General features: G+C 41.2%; 1 protein-coding gene across 1 annotated transcript in view; it reads right to left on the bottom strand.

The window, feature by feature from the left end:
* Nucleotides 1–13,098, bottom strand: part of me1 (malic enzyme 1, NADP(+)-dependent, cytosolic) — an 86,783-nt gene that overhangs the window by 21,395 nt on the left and 52,290 nt on the right. Inside the window, exons 5-6 of the mRNA XM_072668930.1 lie at nt 12,403–12,564; nt 4,672–4,775 (exon numbers count right to left, since the gene is read on the bottom strand). Of these exons, the coding sequence (XP_072525031.1) occupies nt 4,672–4,775; nt 12,403–12,564 (266 nt within the window). The remainder of the gene's footprint in view (nt 1–4,671; nt 4,776–12,402; nt 12,565–13,098) is intronic.

Below are 13,098 nucleotides of genomic sequence, written 5' to 3' on the forward strand. Positions count from 1 at the left end.
AGAATCAAAATCAATTAAAAGTACTTTACTGATCCCAAGAGGGAAATTGCAGTATCTATTATAAATCATTTCATATCCAGTATGAATTTTTCAGGATCTACTATGAATGAATCAGTGTCTACAATTAATATCCACTATTATTTAATAACCACTATGGATTTATTTGTAACTACTATAAATTATTCAGTATCTACTATGAATTGTTCAATATCTACTACGAATTATTCAGTATCTACTATGAATCGATCAATATCCACTGTGAATTGTTCAGTATGCACTATCAATTTTTCAGTATCTATAACTTTTTTCAGTACCTACTAGATAGTGAATAATTCAGTATCTATTATGCACTGTCAAGTAACCAGTATGAATTATTCAGTGGCTATTGTAGACTCGCTTCCTCTTCCACTTTTGGGATGTAGGCTGGATTAGGGCCCCATTGCCATAGAGATGGAGATGATGTATGAATATGTGTCTGATGCTGGGAAGAGATGGAGCTGTGATTAAATGATTTGACATGGGCACTGGCCCCGAGACAGACTCTGAGGCTACAGAGAAGAAAGTTCTAAAAAGTTCTATAGGACTGAAAAAACATCTAGCCCCCCCGCTGGCAGCTTCAGTGCATGCGACAGCAAAGTCTATTCCTGAATTAATTGGGCCATAAAAGAATTGCAAAACATACTTCCCCTGTTTAGCATCTGAAAAACAGTTCTGCTGAACTGGTTCACTTTAGACAGCTTTGTGTGTATGTGTGTGTGTGTGTGTGTGTGTGTGTGTGTGTTTGCTAAAAGAGCAAAACTTGGAGACTGCATATAGGTAATTTATCATTATATATATATATATATATATATATTATATATATATATATATAATTTACACAAACACATATACACAGTCACACACTGTCATATCAGAACATTACACTTGCAAGATGTTGTGGCATGGACTGTATTAGCTGATGGAAGATGCTTCTTTTAGAGGTTAACTGCTCCACAGAGGTGTGTCGAAGTCGTCATTCCCTCATTTTTTTTGGCATTTATGGCCATGAGGCAGTCGAAATGTGACGTCCATTCTCGCCACACCATCACTGCATCACTAGAACATCCCGCAAAGTTAGCATCTTCCAAGATTCCAACCCTGGTTTGGAATAAATTTGGCCTGGGACGTCACAGATGCGCCGTAGCAGAGAGCTCGTCATGGGCAAAGGATGCGATTTGACAGATGTCCAAAAGGGTGTGATGATAGGGTACCGGGGGAAGGGTGATAGCATCTTGGAAACTGCTAACTTTGTGGGACGTTCTGGAGCAGCTGTAGTGTAGGTGTACCGAGAATGGTCTTCTCACACACTGAGTGCCCCTCAATGGCATAACAGTGGAGCCCTAAGGGCCATTGATGCCAGAGGGGAATGACGATTTGGGCAAGTGGTACAGAGCAATCAACGGACCACTGTGAGGAAATGAATGTCTTCCATCACTTAATACAGTCCATGCCACCACATCTCGCTAGTGTCATCCGTTAAAATACATAGTTGTGTCATACTTAAAATACATATGGGATATATTTGTGATCCCATGTCCTGACACTGTATAAACTAACCTGTGTGAATTGCAGGGGCAGCTATACAGACTAAACAAAGGAATGGTAGTCAGGGTTGTCTGATTTGGTTCCTCTTGGTAAAGCCAGGAAGGCAGGCGCCTGGTGAGAGCTTCTCTCTTTAAAAGAACAGTTGAAAGAGTGAACGAGCCTGAACAGTTTGTAGACACAACAGACTAAACCTAAGGTCTGGCACACAAACTCAGAAGATGTCTTCAAACTAAACCATTCTGGCATATTATTGCCATGTAGTCAAGTCAAGTGGCTTTTTTGTCATTTCAGCTCTGTACAAGTACACAGTGAAATGAAATTACGTTTTTTCCAGAACAAGGGTGCCACATGGAACAAAAAGAGAACAAAAACAATACAGTACAGGGCAGACTGCAGGAAGTGCAACGTGTAAGACAGTACAATAAATCTGACTAAATTCTGAGTAGAGGTAATTAGTGTAAGGTGCATAGATATTTAACGGGTAGGTATTGGTAATAAGCTGCATACAACACACTTGAAACATGAAACACAGCACAGAGGTAGTAAAGTGTGGAATGTATAAATAGGATAAATAGGATAAACAGGATGCAGACAGATTAAAATGCTATGGGTAGTGGGGGTGAGGGGTTTAGTTCAGTCTCTGTTGTTTAAAAGTCTGACTGCTTTTGGGACAAAGCTATTGCAGAACTGTGCAGTAACAGCACGGATGCTCCTGTACCTTCTGCCAGACGGCAGCAGTGAAAAAAGTCCATGTTAGGCATAAGTAGGGTCCTTTACAATGCTGATGGCCTTATGGGTGATGCGTGTGGTGTGAATTTCTGTGACAGAGGGGAGAGAGTCCCCTATGATCTTCTTAGCAGTCCTCACTATTTGCTGTAGGATCTTCCGATCTGAGGCATTGCAATTCCCAGATTGCTAGTAACTAGTAGCACACATCTGACCAGCCAAACCCTGCACACTCCTTATGAGTGGTTTTCCTTACGTTTTCTATTTAGCATACAAATTAAGATATTTGATTCATCTGAACTGAGTCAGAGATAATTCTAAGGTTTTATTACCAGAAAAAAGTTATTCTTGCATCTATGCAAAATCACTGCAACATGTTTGCATGCATCATTTATAATATCATATTTACTAAAATAAATCATTTACAATAATAATTCTGTATTACTGTGTTTCTTGGTAGGGTTTTATACCCTGTGCACTGACAATTATACTGGCAACCCCAAAGCAACCACATGTGATACCATAGCAATTGCCTACCATAGCAACCATCTAGCAACATCACAGCAACCATCTAGCAACACCATAGAAACTATTTACCAACACATTAACAACCACCAAGCAACTACCTAGCAATCCCATTACGAACATCTAGCTAATACTATAAATCCAATCTAGCAACACCATAGTAACCACCTAGCAACCACCTAACAACTACCTAGCTATATCTTCCTTCTAGCAACAACTTAGCAACACCACAACAACCATCAGGCAACTACCAAGCAACCACCTAGCAAAACCATGTAGAAAAAGAAAAATGCAGAAACAGCCTAGCAACTGTTTGGAAGTGGGAACCACTCCTTCAGAAAATGCACAATGTAGTTATTATTTGTATTATTATTATTTTTTTATTATTATTATTATTATGTGCTCAAATTGATGTGAAATGCTTTCAAATTGTAGCTGGCTCAAATTAATAACCTGACTGAAGGATCAGCCCAATGTGTAACACACATTTCCTGTAGATTGAAGACTGTGCTGAGCGCATCAGTCTGACAGAGGTTTGCAGGGGGTGGGGGGGTGGGGGGGGGGGTAGTGTTGGTGGTCATCTCGTGCATTAAAAATGTAGCAGAGTTTATTAAAAATCACCAGACTCTAATCACTCATTATAATCGTTTAAAACCCATAATCATTTCATTTTCCGCCAGTTCCACTCTTTCTGGGAAAAGCGCTGTCGTTTGCTGCACTTTCAGCATCTACCCCGTTATTATGGTGTTTTCCTGCCATCTGGAGTGAAATAAAGAGCTGAGGTTCAGAGTTCCTGAGCTTCAAACACAGCAAAGACCCACAGAGACGCACACACACTCACACACACACACACACACACACACACACACACACACACACACACACACACAAAACATATACAGTCTCTATTTCACCATATCGGGTTCATACATATGTGCCATGTGTGTTTTATGTATATAGTAAATGTAGGTATTGTGATTTACACTGAGGCGGAGCTACAGTCTCTCATTAGGGTGAATATTAATAACACTCTAAATGTAGGTATTATGATATACACTGAGGTGGAGCTACAGTCTCTCATTAGGGTGAATATTAATAACACTGTAAATGTAGGTATTGTAATATACACTGAGGTGGAGCTACAGTCTCTCATTAGGGTGAATATTAATAACATTGTAAATGTAGGTATTGTGATATACACTGAGGCGGAGCTACAGTCTCTCATTAGGGTGAATATTAATAACACTCTAAATGTAGGTATTGTGATATACACTGAGGCGGAGCTACAGTCTCTCATTAGGGTGAATATTAATAACACTCTAAATGTAGGTATTGTGATATACACTGAGGCGGAGCTACAGTCTCTCATTAGGGTGAATATTAATAACACTCTAAATGTAGGTATTGTGATATACACTGAGGCGGAGCTACAGTCTCTCATTAGGGTGAATATTATTAACGCTCTAAATGTAGTTATTGTGATATACACTGAGGCGGAGCTACAGTCTCTCATTAGGGTGAATATTAATAAAGCTCTAAATGTAGGTATTGTGATATACACTGAGGCGGAGCTACAGTCTCTCATTAGGGTGAATATTAATAACACTGTAAATGTAGGTATGGTGATATACACTGAGGTGGAGCTACAGTCTCTCATTAGGGTGAATATTAATAACACTCTAAATGTAGGTATTGTGATATACACTGAGGCGGAGCTACTGTCTCTCATTAGGGTGAATATTAATAACACTGTAAATGTAGGTATTGTGATATACACTGAGGCGGAGCTACAGTCTCTCATTAAGGTATCGCTGTGTAAATTTGTGGTTTTTGTACCTGTCAGTAACAGCCTTCATAAATTCATCCAGAAGCTCATCATAGGCTGAGCCTCGCATTCGTCTGTGCCTCAATCCAATGTACAGAGGATCCTTCAGGAGCTCCTACAGACAGAGAGAAAGAGAGAGAGAGAGAGAGAGAGAGGTGGGGGGAGAGAGCTTAGCTATGAGCAGATCCAAAAGTAAGTAATGTTGTATATCCTTAGTCGTTGAATGTGTCTGCGTTCTCCACTTCACAAAATTTATATTAAAACGTTAGCTCAGTCAAAACACTATCAAGCTTGACAACCACACACACACAACACAGAGCTATCAGTGTAATCCATCCACCATTTGTAATGTGTAACACGTGTGTTGGTTTGTTGGCCAACACTGAGAGCAGATTAGGTCAGTTCAGATAGCATCAGTCAGTCCAGCTTCCAATAGCATCAGCTAATGGCATCCAACACACTGCATGAGCTAACTGCCAACAACACTATCGCCTCCCGCTCCTGTTCTCGCTGCACTCTCCGGAGCATCCCACAGGGGCTTCCCTTTCGGATCTTGGTTCCTCTAAGAGATTTTGGTGAAGGGGGTTTTCAGGGCTTCAGAAGTCTCACACCAAATGGTTATGAATACACTGCCTTGTGCCTGAGACACTACTTCACCATAGTTCTGAGAAGATCTTGGGTCTGAAATGCAATTTTAAAGTTGCATGTCATTAAATGGTGGAAGGATACATGCAGGGTGTTGTGTGGCAAAAAAATAGTCCCTAAAGAAGTGTTGCCACTATTTTACCAACATTACATATTAAAGCAACAGAACATGATAACACATGACCTTGAGTGTTCTACTGTGTTTATTAAACAGATTGGAAAATATTTAAAGCATGAAATGAATAAATTGAGCCGTGAACGTAGCATTTCATTTTTTTAATGTTAGCATTTCCTTCTGCCAAATGATATTTCCTTAACAAGCAGCTTGTTGCTTTGTCACAGTGATGAACACCATTTACCTAGCGAACAGCCTGCAGTTCCTTCTCCAGCTCCTTACATAGACCTTGGGGCATTTACGCTACCTCTTGGTTTTACGGATGTTACAGTGTTCGTGCACGCTTCTCCGCCAATCAGCTCACAGGACCACTGATTTATTTTAGTAATTTACTTGTTTTACTTGTTTTACTTGGTTATCTCTCTTTCCTGATGGAGGGCCCAATGACACATCTTCAGAGTGTGTGTATGTGTGTGTGTGCTGAGTTGGCTCAAATGAGTAATGAGGTAATGCAATACAACCTCTTTTCTTTCTGAGACTAATCCAGAGCTTTCTAATATAACTGTGTGTGTGTGTGTTTCCTCTTTCAGGTGGGAACACAGACAGAGAGACAGAGAAAGAGAGAGAGAGACAGAGAGTTAGAAAGACACAGATAGACAGACAGACAGAGAGAAAGAGACAGGCAGCACAAGAGAGAGAGAGAGAGAGAGAGAGAGAGAGAGAGAGAGAGAGCAGTGAAGAGTGAGAGCTTTTTGATTTTGGTTTGCTTTACGCCGCTCAAAAACCCAGACAGACAGTACATTGTGTGAGATGACATCATCAGGTCTCATTTCACTGTGTGTGTTTCTTTGTGTGTGTGTGTGTGTGTATGTGAGGTCATCTGAGGGGACATCCATAATGACTGTACACCACTGTGGTCGAGCAGCAGTGGAGATAATGAGGCTACTTGGCTTCAATAGGGAAACCTGTGTGGCCTTCAGCTCCACATTGTGTGCATGTGCACCACTCAGCTCCCACAAACCCCCAGTCTGAGAACCAGGCCTGTTTAGAAAACACACAGATCACGCCACAAACACACACAGGAAGTGTTTACTGACTAAAACAACAGTCTGGCACGTCGTGTACAGAACCGCTTTATAAACTCGGCCAAACCCAGCTCCACTGTTTGGAGAACCTAATGGTCCTTTACACTTAATGCTCCAGAACAAAAAATAACAGCAGTGATACAATCTAGAACATCAGACCTGGTCTACAACAGTAGTCTAGCAATCTCATCTAAGAACAGTCCAGACCACCTCAATCTAGCTCCAGAAGAACAGCAGATCCAGTGTAATACAGCAGTACCAGACTAGAATAACAGTCCTGGTCTAGAACATCCAACTCAGATTAGCACAACAGCTTTTACATCAGAACATGTAGTCTAGAACAACAGAACAGGTCCAGAACAACCGATTCAGATTAGCACTATAGCTTTTACATCATTACATGTAGTCTAGAACAACAGAACAAGTCCAGAACAACCGATTCAGATTAGCACTATAGCTTTTACATCAGAACATGTAGTCTAGAACAACCGATTCAGATTAGCACTATAGCTTTTACATCAGAACATGTAGTCTAGAACAACAGAACAAGTCCAGAACAACCGATTCAGATTAGCACTATAGCTTTTACATCAGAACATGTAGTCTAGAACAACCGATTCAGATTAGCACTATAGCTTTTACATCAGAACATGTAGTCTAGAAAAACCGATTCAGATTAGCACTATAGCTTTTACATCAGAACATGTAGTCTAGAACAACCGATTCAGATTAGCACTATAGCTTTTACATCAGAACATGTAGTCTAGAACAATGGTACAAGTTTAAAACAACAGTACCACACTAGAATAACTGTCCTGGTCTAGAACATGTGGCTAAGTCCAGAACATCTTACTTAGATTAGCACTATAGCTTTTACATCAGGACATGTAGTCTAGAATACCGGTACAAGTCGAAACAACAATCCCTATCTAGAACATCAGCGGTGCCAATTTAGATTAGATCTCAAAAAATAAAAAATAATAAATAATAATAAAAAAACAACAGCTGAACAACAGTTCTGATCTGGAAAAGCGGTACTGGCCTGGAATGTCTGGTCTAGTCTAGAATATCGCTATTATAATATTCTACAACATCAGAGTAATGAACTTCCATCTCCATCTAGAAAAGCAGTCTGACATCACTTCAGGTTATAATGAAAATGGAAGACTTTAGAACAGCCCCAGGCTGCATCCGGACCAGACCAACAAGCACAGCACACCAGCAGAGCCTTTAGACTCCAAATGTAAAAGAGTAAGACTTAAAGGGCAATTCCACAGAAATGTTCAGATTTCCTTAAATGTTCAGTGTTTGAGATGAACACATTCAGAGTGGAGCTTAATTTGAAATTGCTTAGGAAAGCCTACATTCCCACAGCAGGTAAAAGTGGCCCAAATCTGATCTTTTATGTAAACTGATGTCAACTGAAAAAGAAAAAATGACTAAATCAGACATTCAGTTCTGATCAACTTTCATATGTAGTATTATATCTTTTTTACAGATTTTTACCCCTTTTGTCCCTAATTTGGACTCCCAATGACTACCCAACCCATACGTAAACTCCCCCCATTGCACGTGATGCCCCCAACACCAGTAAAGGTGCCACTCATTTTTCCACCAACACGCCTGAAGGGAAGCGCCGTATACCCAAGGCTACAATGCCAGTGACGGCTGGCACCACAACAAAGCAATGTGGGGAAAGAGCGCCATCTACCCACCCTGGAGAGAGCAAGGCCAACTGCGCTCTTTCGGGGCCTCGGCTGACGATGGTGCTGCTGCAATGTCAAAGGAAAATAAAAAGCTTAATACTGAAGGTTAAAGAAACCAAAAACGCAAACCAAAAGTGGCTTCTTTACAGTGGTGGTGAATGGAGTCATTTTATTTACTATCCAACCCCACCAGTGCAGCTACACACCTTCTCTAAGCAATAAAATAGTGGCAAATCTGAACATACACGTTTTGTCTGGGGACTATTTTTTGCTGTACAACACCTTGCAATAATAATAATAATGATATCTGAGTATCAGAGCATAAGACTTCATCTAGAGCATTAGCCCCAGTGTAGAAAAGCAGTCACATTCTTGAATGTCTGACTTGGTGTAGAACATCGGTCAAAAATGTCAGATCCAACTCAAAACAGCAGCCCTGGTCTAAAACAACAGGCCTTGCAGAGCCGGCCCAAGGCGTACTTCAATTACGTGGATGCTTAGGGCCTCAACGCCACCAGGGGGTCCCCAAGAGGACCACAATATCATGATAAAAAAAATACATATTTTAAAAATAACATTGAATAATAAAACGAAGTGGTATTACACAGGTAAAAGCGATTTTATATATTTAAAAAATCATAGTTTGCACAACAACACTAGGTTAATCAATTTCTGCTGTTGGGCAAATACAGAAACGCTCCACTTGGGTGGTCAATAAAGGCCTGGGCGCTCCAGCGTATTGCACAATATCTCTCTTTCTATGAAATGGCAAAGCATCTGGTGCTGAGGTGGTGGTATGGGGGGGTGGGGGGTGGGGGCAAATTAAAATCTGCTAAGAGCCCCATAAAGGCTTGGGCTGACCCTGAGGTCTTGTCTAGAAAATCTGATGTAGAACAATAGTTTCATCTGGAGAAAAAGGTTTTCGACCCCAAATCTTCTCAAAGCTATGGTAAACAGTGTCTTGTTTTAATAACTTTCTGTGAGGGAGCTTTAAGAACTTCAGGTGTCTGGTTTCATTCTCCATCACTGTGAACAACATGTTAAGTTCACAGTCCCTCCCTCTCTCTCTCTCAGGACACACGCAGCGCAGTGCAGCAGATCAAAGCACTATACTCTTCTTGTTAAAGCTGTATTTTGGTGCTTATAAACACTCGAACTGCTGACCAGTGAAACTCCTACACACTGGTACTGCTGCTCGCTGTGATTTAAACAATAGCTCCAGTCAGTCAACAGCACAGCTCCAGCCTGGAAAAACTGTCCTTGTCTACAACATACAACTGAGCATGGAACATCAGTCCAGAGCAACTGTCCAGAGAGCAATCCCAGTCTAGAACATAAGACCCAGTCTACAACAACAGAAAAGTGGACACATTCTATAATGTCTGACATGTCTCAATATAAACAGTAGTTACAGTCTAGAATATCTGTCTGATTCTAGAACGTCTGACTGCGTGTTGAAAAATCAGGGCAGGTCAAAAATGTCAGATCCAATGCAGAACAGCGAATATAAAATATCTAACATATCAAATATATCAAATTGGAGTAAAATGAAACAATAGCTATAGTCTAAAACTCACAAATGTCAGATTCAATCAATACACTGTATTTTAGAATAGCTGACTTGATCTAGAGCATACCCTCCAGTCTAGAAAAGCTGTGACATTCTTGGATGTCTAACTCAGAGTAGAGTAGAACATCTGAGATGGTCAAAAATGTTGGGCCTGGAGTGGTCCAGCAGACTAAGGCACGGTCACTTTGATCAACTATGCTGCAATGAATCAGCAACCGAGGCCCAGAGAGAGCACAAATGGCCTTGTTCTCTCCAGGGTGAGTAGATGGTGCTCGTTCCACTCCGGTGCTGGCCATCGCTGGTGTCTGCGAGGTGGTGCGCCGATGCCAGGTATGCGGCGCCTACCTCCAGGCGCGTTGGTTGCCCCGTGATGTTGGATCGGCAGCAGTTCGTAAAATGAGTGGCTTTTATACAAGTTGGTCCAAATTGTGAAGAAAACGGGTAAAAATCGTAATATTTATTTATTTATTTCAATTTAAAACAGCTGTCCTGGCCTAACACAACAATTACTGTCTAGAAAATCTGATCTAGAACAATAGTTCTGTCTGGAGATAAAAAAAAAAGATGTCAACATGTCAAGCCCCACCCGGAACAGCAGCCTTAGTGTAGAATATTTTAGATTTGATCTAGAACAATAGCTTAACAACCTAGAATATCTGTCACATTCAAGAACTCTGAACGCAGATCCAATTAAGAACAGCAATTGTGGTCTAAAAAAAAAAAAGAGTTCTTGTATAGAAAATCTGTCACACTCTAGAACATCTGACTAAGTGTAGAACATCAGACGTCATCTAGAGCATTAGCTCCAGTCTATGTTCTCCAATGTCTGACTTAGTGTAGAACATCAGAGACGGTCTAAAATGTCAGATCTGATTCTAAAAAGCAGAGTCTGGTCTAAAACAATAGATCTTGTGCAGAATATCTGATCTAGAACAACAGTTCTGTATGGAGAAAAGAGTTATAGTCTAGAATATCTGACTTGGTGACTAGAATGTCAGATCAGAAAGAAGTTAAACCCTACCCAGAAGAGTAGTACGTGATCTAGAACAATAGATCTTCTTGGCCCAGTCTTGACATTTTATCTTATGTTTCTTGTTCAGGTGGTCGTTTTTCAGCCTTCCTTACCTTGGCCATGTCCCTGAGTATCGCACACCTTGTGCTTTTTGATACTCCAGCAACATTGCAGCTTCACGCTTGATTTTCCTCAATTCACGGGCAGTTATTTTGCGCTTTTTTTTTCAAACACGTTTCTTGCGACCCTGTTGGCTATTTGCCATGAAACGCTTGATTAACGACTGCTGCATTCCTCTGCAAGACATCTCACAATTTTTTACTTTTCAGAGTCTGTCAAATCTTTTTTCTGACACATTTTGCCAAAGGAAAGGAAGTTGCCTAATAATTTAGCACACCTTATATAGGGTGCTGATGTCATTAGACCACACCCCTTCTCATTACAGAGATGCACATCACCTGATTTACTTGATTGGTAGTTGGCTTTCAAGCCTATAGAGCTTGGAGTAGGACAACATGTATAAAAAGGATGATGTGATCAAAATACTATTTGCCTAATAATTCTGCACACAGTGTAGAATATTAGATTTAATCTAGAAAAGAGTTGCAGTCTAGAATATTTGACTTCAGATCAGGACAACAAAGAAGTCAAACCCTACCCAGAACAGTAGTACTGATCTAGAAAATTAGAGCGGATCCAGAACAATAGCTCCAGTCTAGAAAAGCAGACTCATTCTAGAACGTCTGACTTAGTCTAGTACATCGGTCAAAAATGTCAGATCTGATTCAAAACAGCAAGCCTGGCATAGAATATTCTATTCTAGAACAGCAGACGTCCTCTAGAACAATAGCTCCAGCCCAGAAAAGCTCAGTGGAGAACATCAGAGGCAATCAAAAATGTCAGATCGCATCTACAACAGCAGTCTTGATGTAGGACATTCTTTTGGTCCATCTGATGTTGATGGAGTAGAAAGGCTGTCACGGTTTGAGCTAAATAAAAGCAGCTAAGCTCTTTGTTACAAATTGAAGTGATTTCCCTATGCTAAGAGTTTGTGCACTCTTCTAATCCCCCTCCACCCCATCCACCCACAAGCTCCCCAACGCACATGCAGCCAGGAAGCTGCCTCTGGCACTGCTCCTCAGAAGTTTTACCAGCGGTTCGCCCATGGTGCCCGTTTGCATGTGGTGCCACGCCTTTGGCCCAGCTGATGTAGACGGAGTGTATACAGACCAAGAACTAAATATAACACACACACTCCACGCTGCTATTCTGTGCCTTCTGCTGTTTCAGCATAACACACAAACACAGCTGCACAATAAAGAGACATGGTGGTTGATTGTAAGAAGCTGCTTTCCTACACTGAAGTGTTCGAGTGTCTAAAATCTAATCTAAGAAACACATCTGGAACTCATCTGAAAGACATCAGTGTGAACATCTGTTTCAATGATGGGGGTCAATGGGCAAAAACACACACACACACACACACACACACACACACACAAATTACAGCTGTAACGGTATTAATTTGAAAAGGTTAGGTAATAATGAATAGGTTAGGTAATGAACTGCATTTACATTTCAGGTGCAGCTTCGTCTCCATGACGCTTACCTCATTATCCGTGCCCACATCCAGCATGACTGGCAGGCAGTGTTGGGGGGGCATGCCCCCACAGGCTGTGTACAGCGCCAGTTTACCCACGGGGATGCCCATGCCATAACAACCCAGATCACCCAGTCCTAGAATCCTCTCGCCATCTGTCACCACCACCGCCTGCCAACAGCCAAACATACATACATACACACACACACACAAAACAGCCGGACAAAAGGAGTTAAAGGGCTGGTCCTATGGACCACTTTCTGTATTCATATACCATCTGTCCTCTGACTAGAACTGTTTATTCAACCTAACCCGGCACTGTGTGGACCAAACATCACCTGGCTCAGTTCGGTGCATGCCAGGTTCGTTTTTTGCCTGACTTTGCTGTAGGTTAAGCAGCGAGGATGTCAGCCTCCCAGATAGACTCCTTAGAGCTGGTTTCAGTGCTGTGGCTAAGGCTTGCCTAACCATTACTTTAGCCTTACTAACCCTACCCTCAAGCAGCATGGCTGTCAATTTTATTTCCCAATTTATACACTTTTTTACCAGCACATAAAAAACGGAAGCTGATCTTCCAGTATACAAGAAACCCGGAAGACAGGTGTGCATAAAACCTATAGAGAACAGCCAATCAGAAAACAGCTCACTTACATACATCAGTCCTAAAGGTACTGTAACAGATGTTACCAACAGGTACATGCTTTG

The sequence above is a fragment of the Salminus brasiliensis genome, chromosome 23 (genome assembly GCF_030463535.1).
Source record: "Salminus brasiliensis chromosome 23, fSalBra1.hap2, whole genome shotgun sequence".
NCBI classification, from domain to species: domain Eukaryota; kingdom Metazoa; phylum Chordata; class Actinopteri; order Characiformes; family Bryconidae; genus Salminus; species Salminus brasiliensis.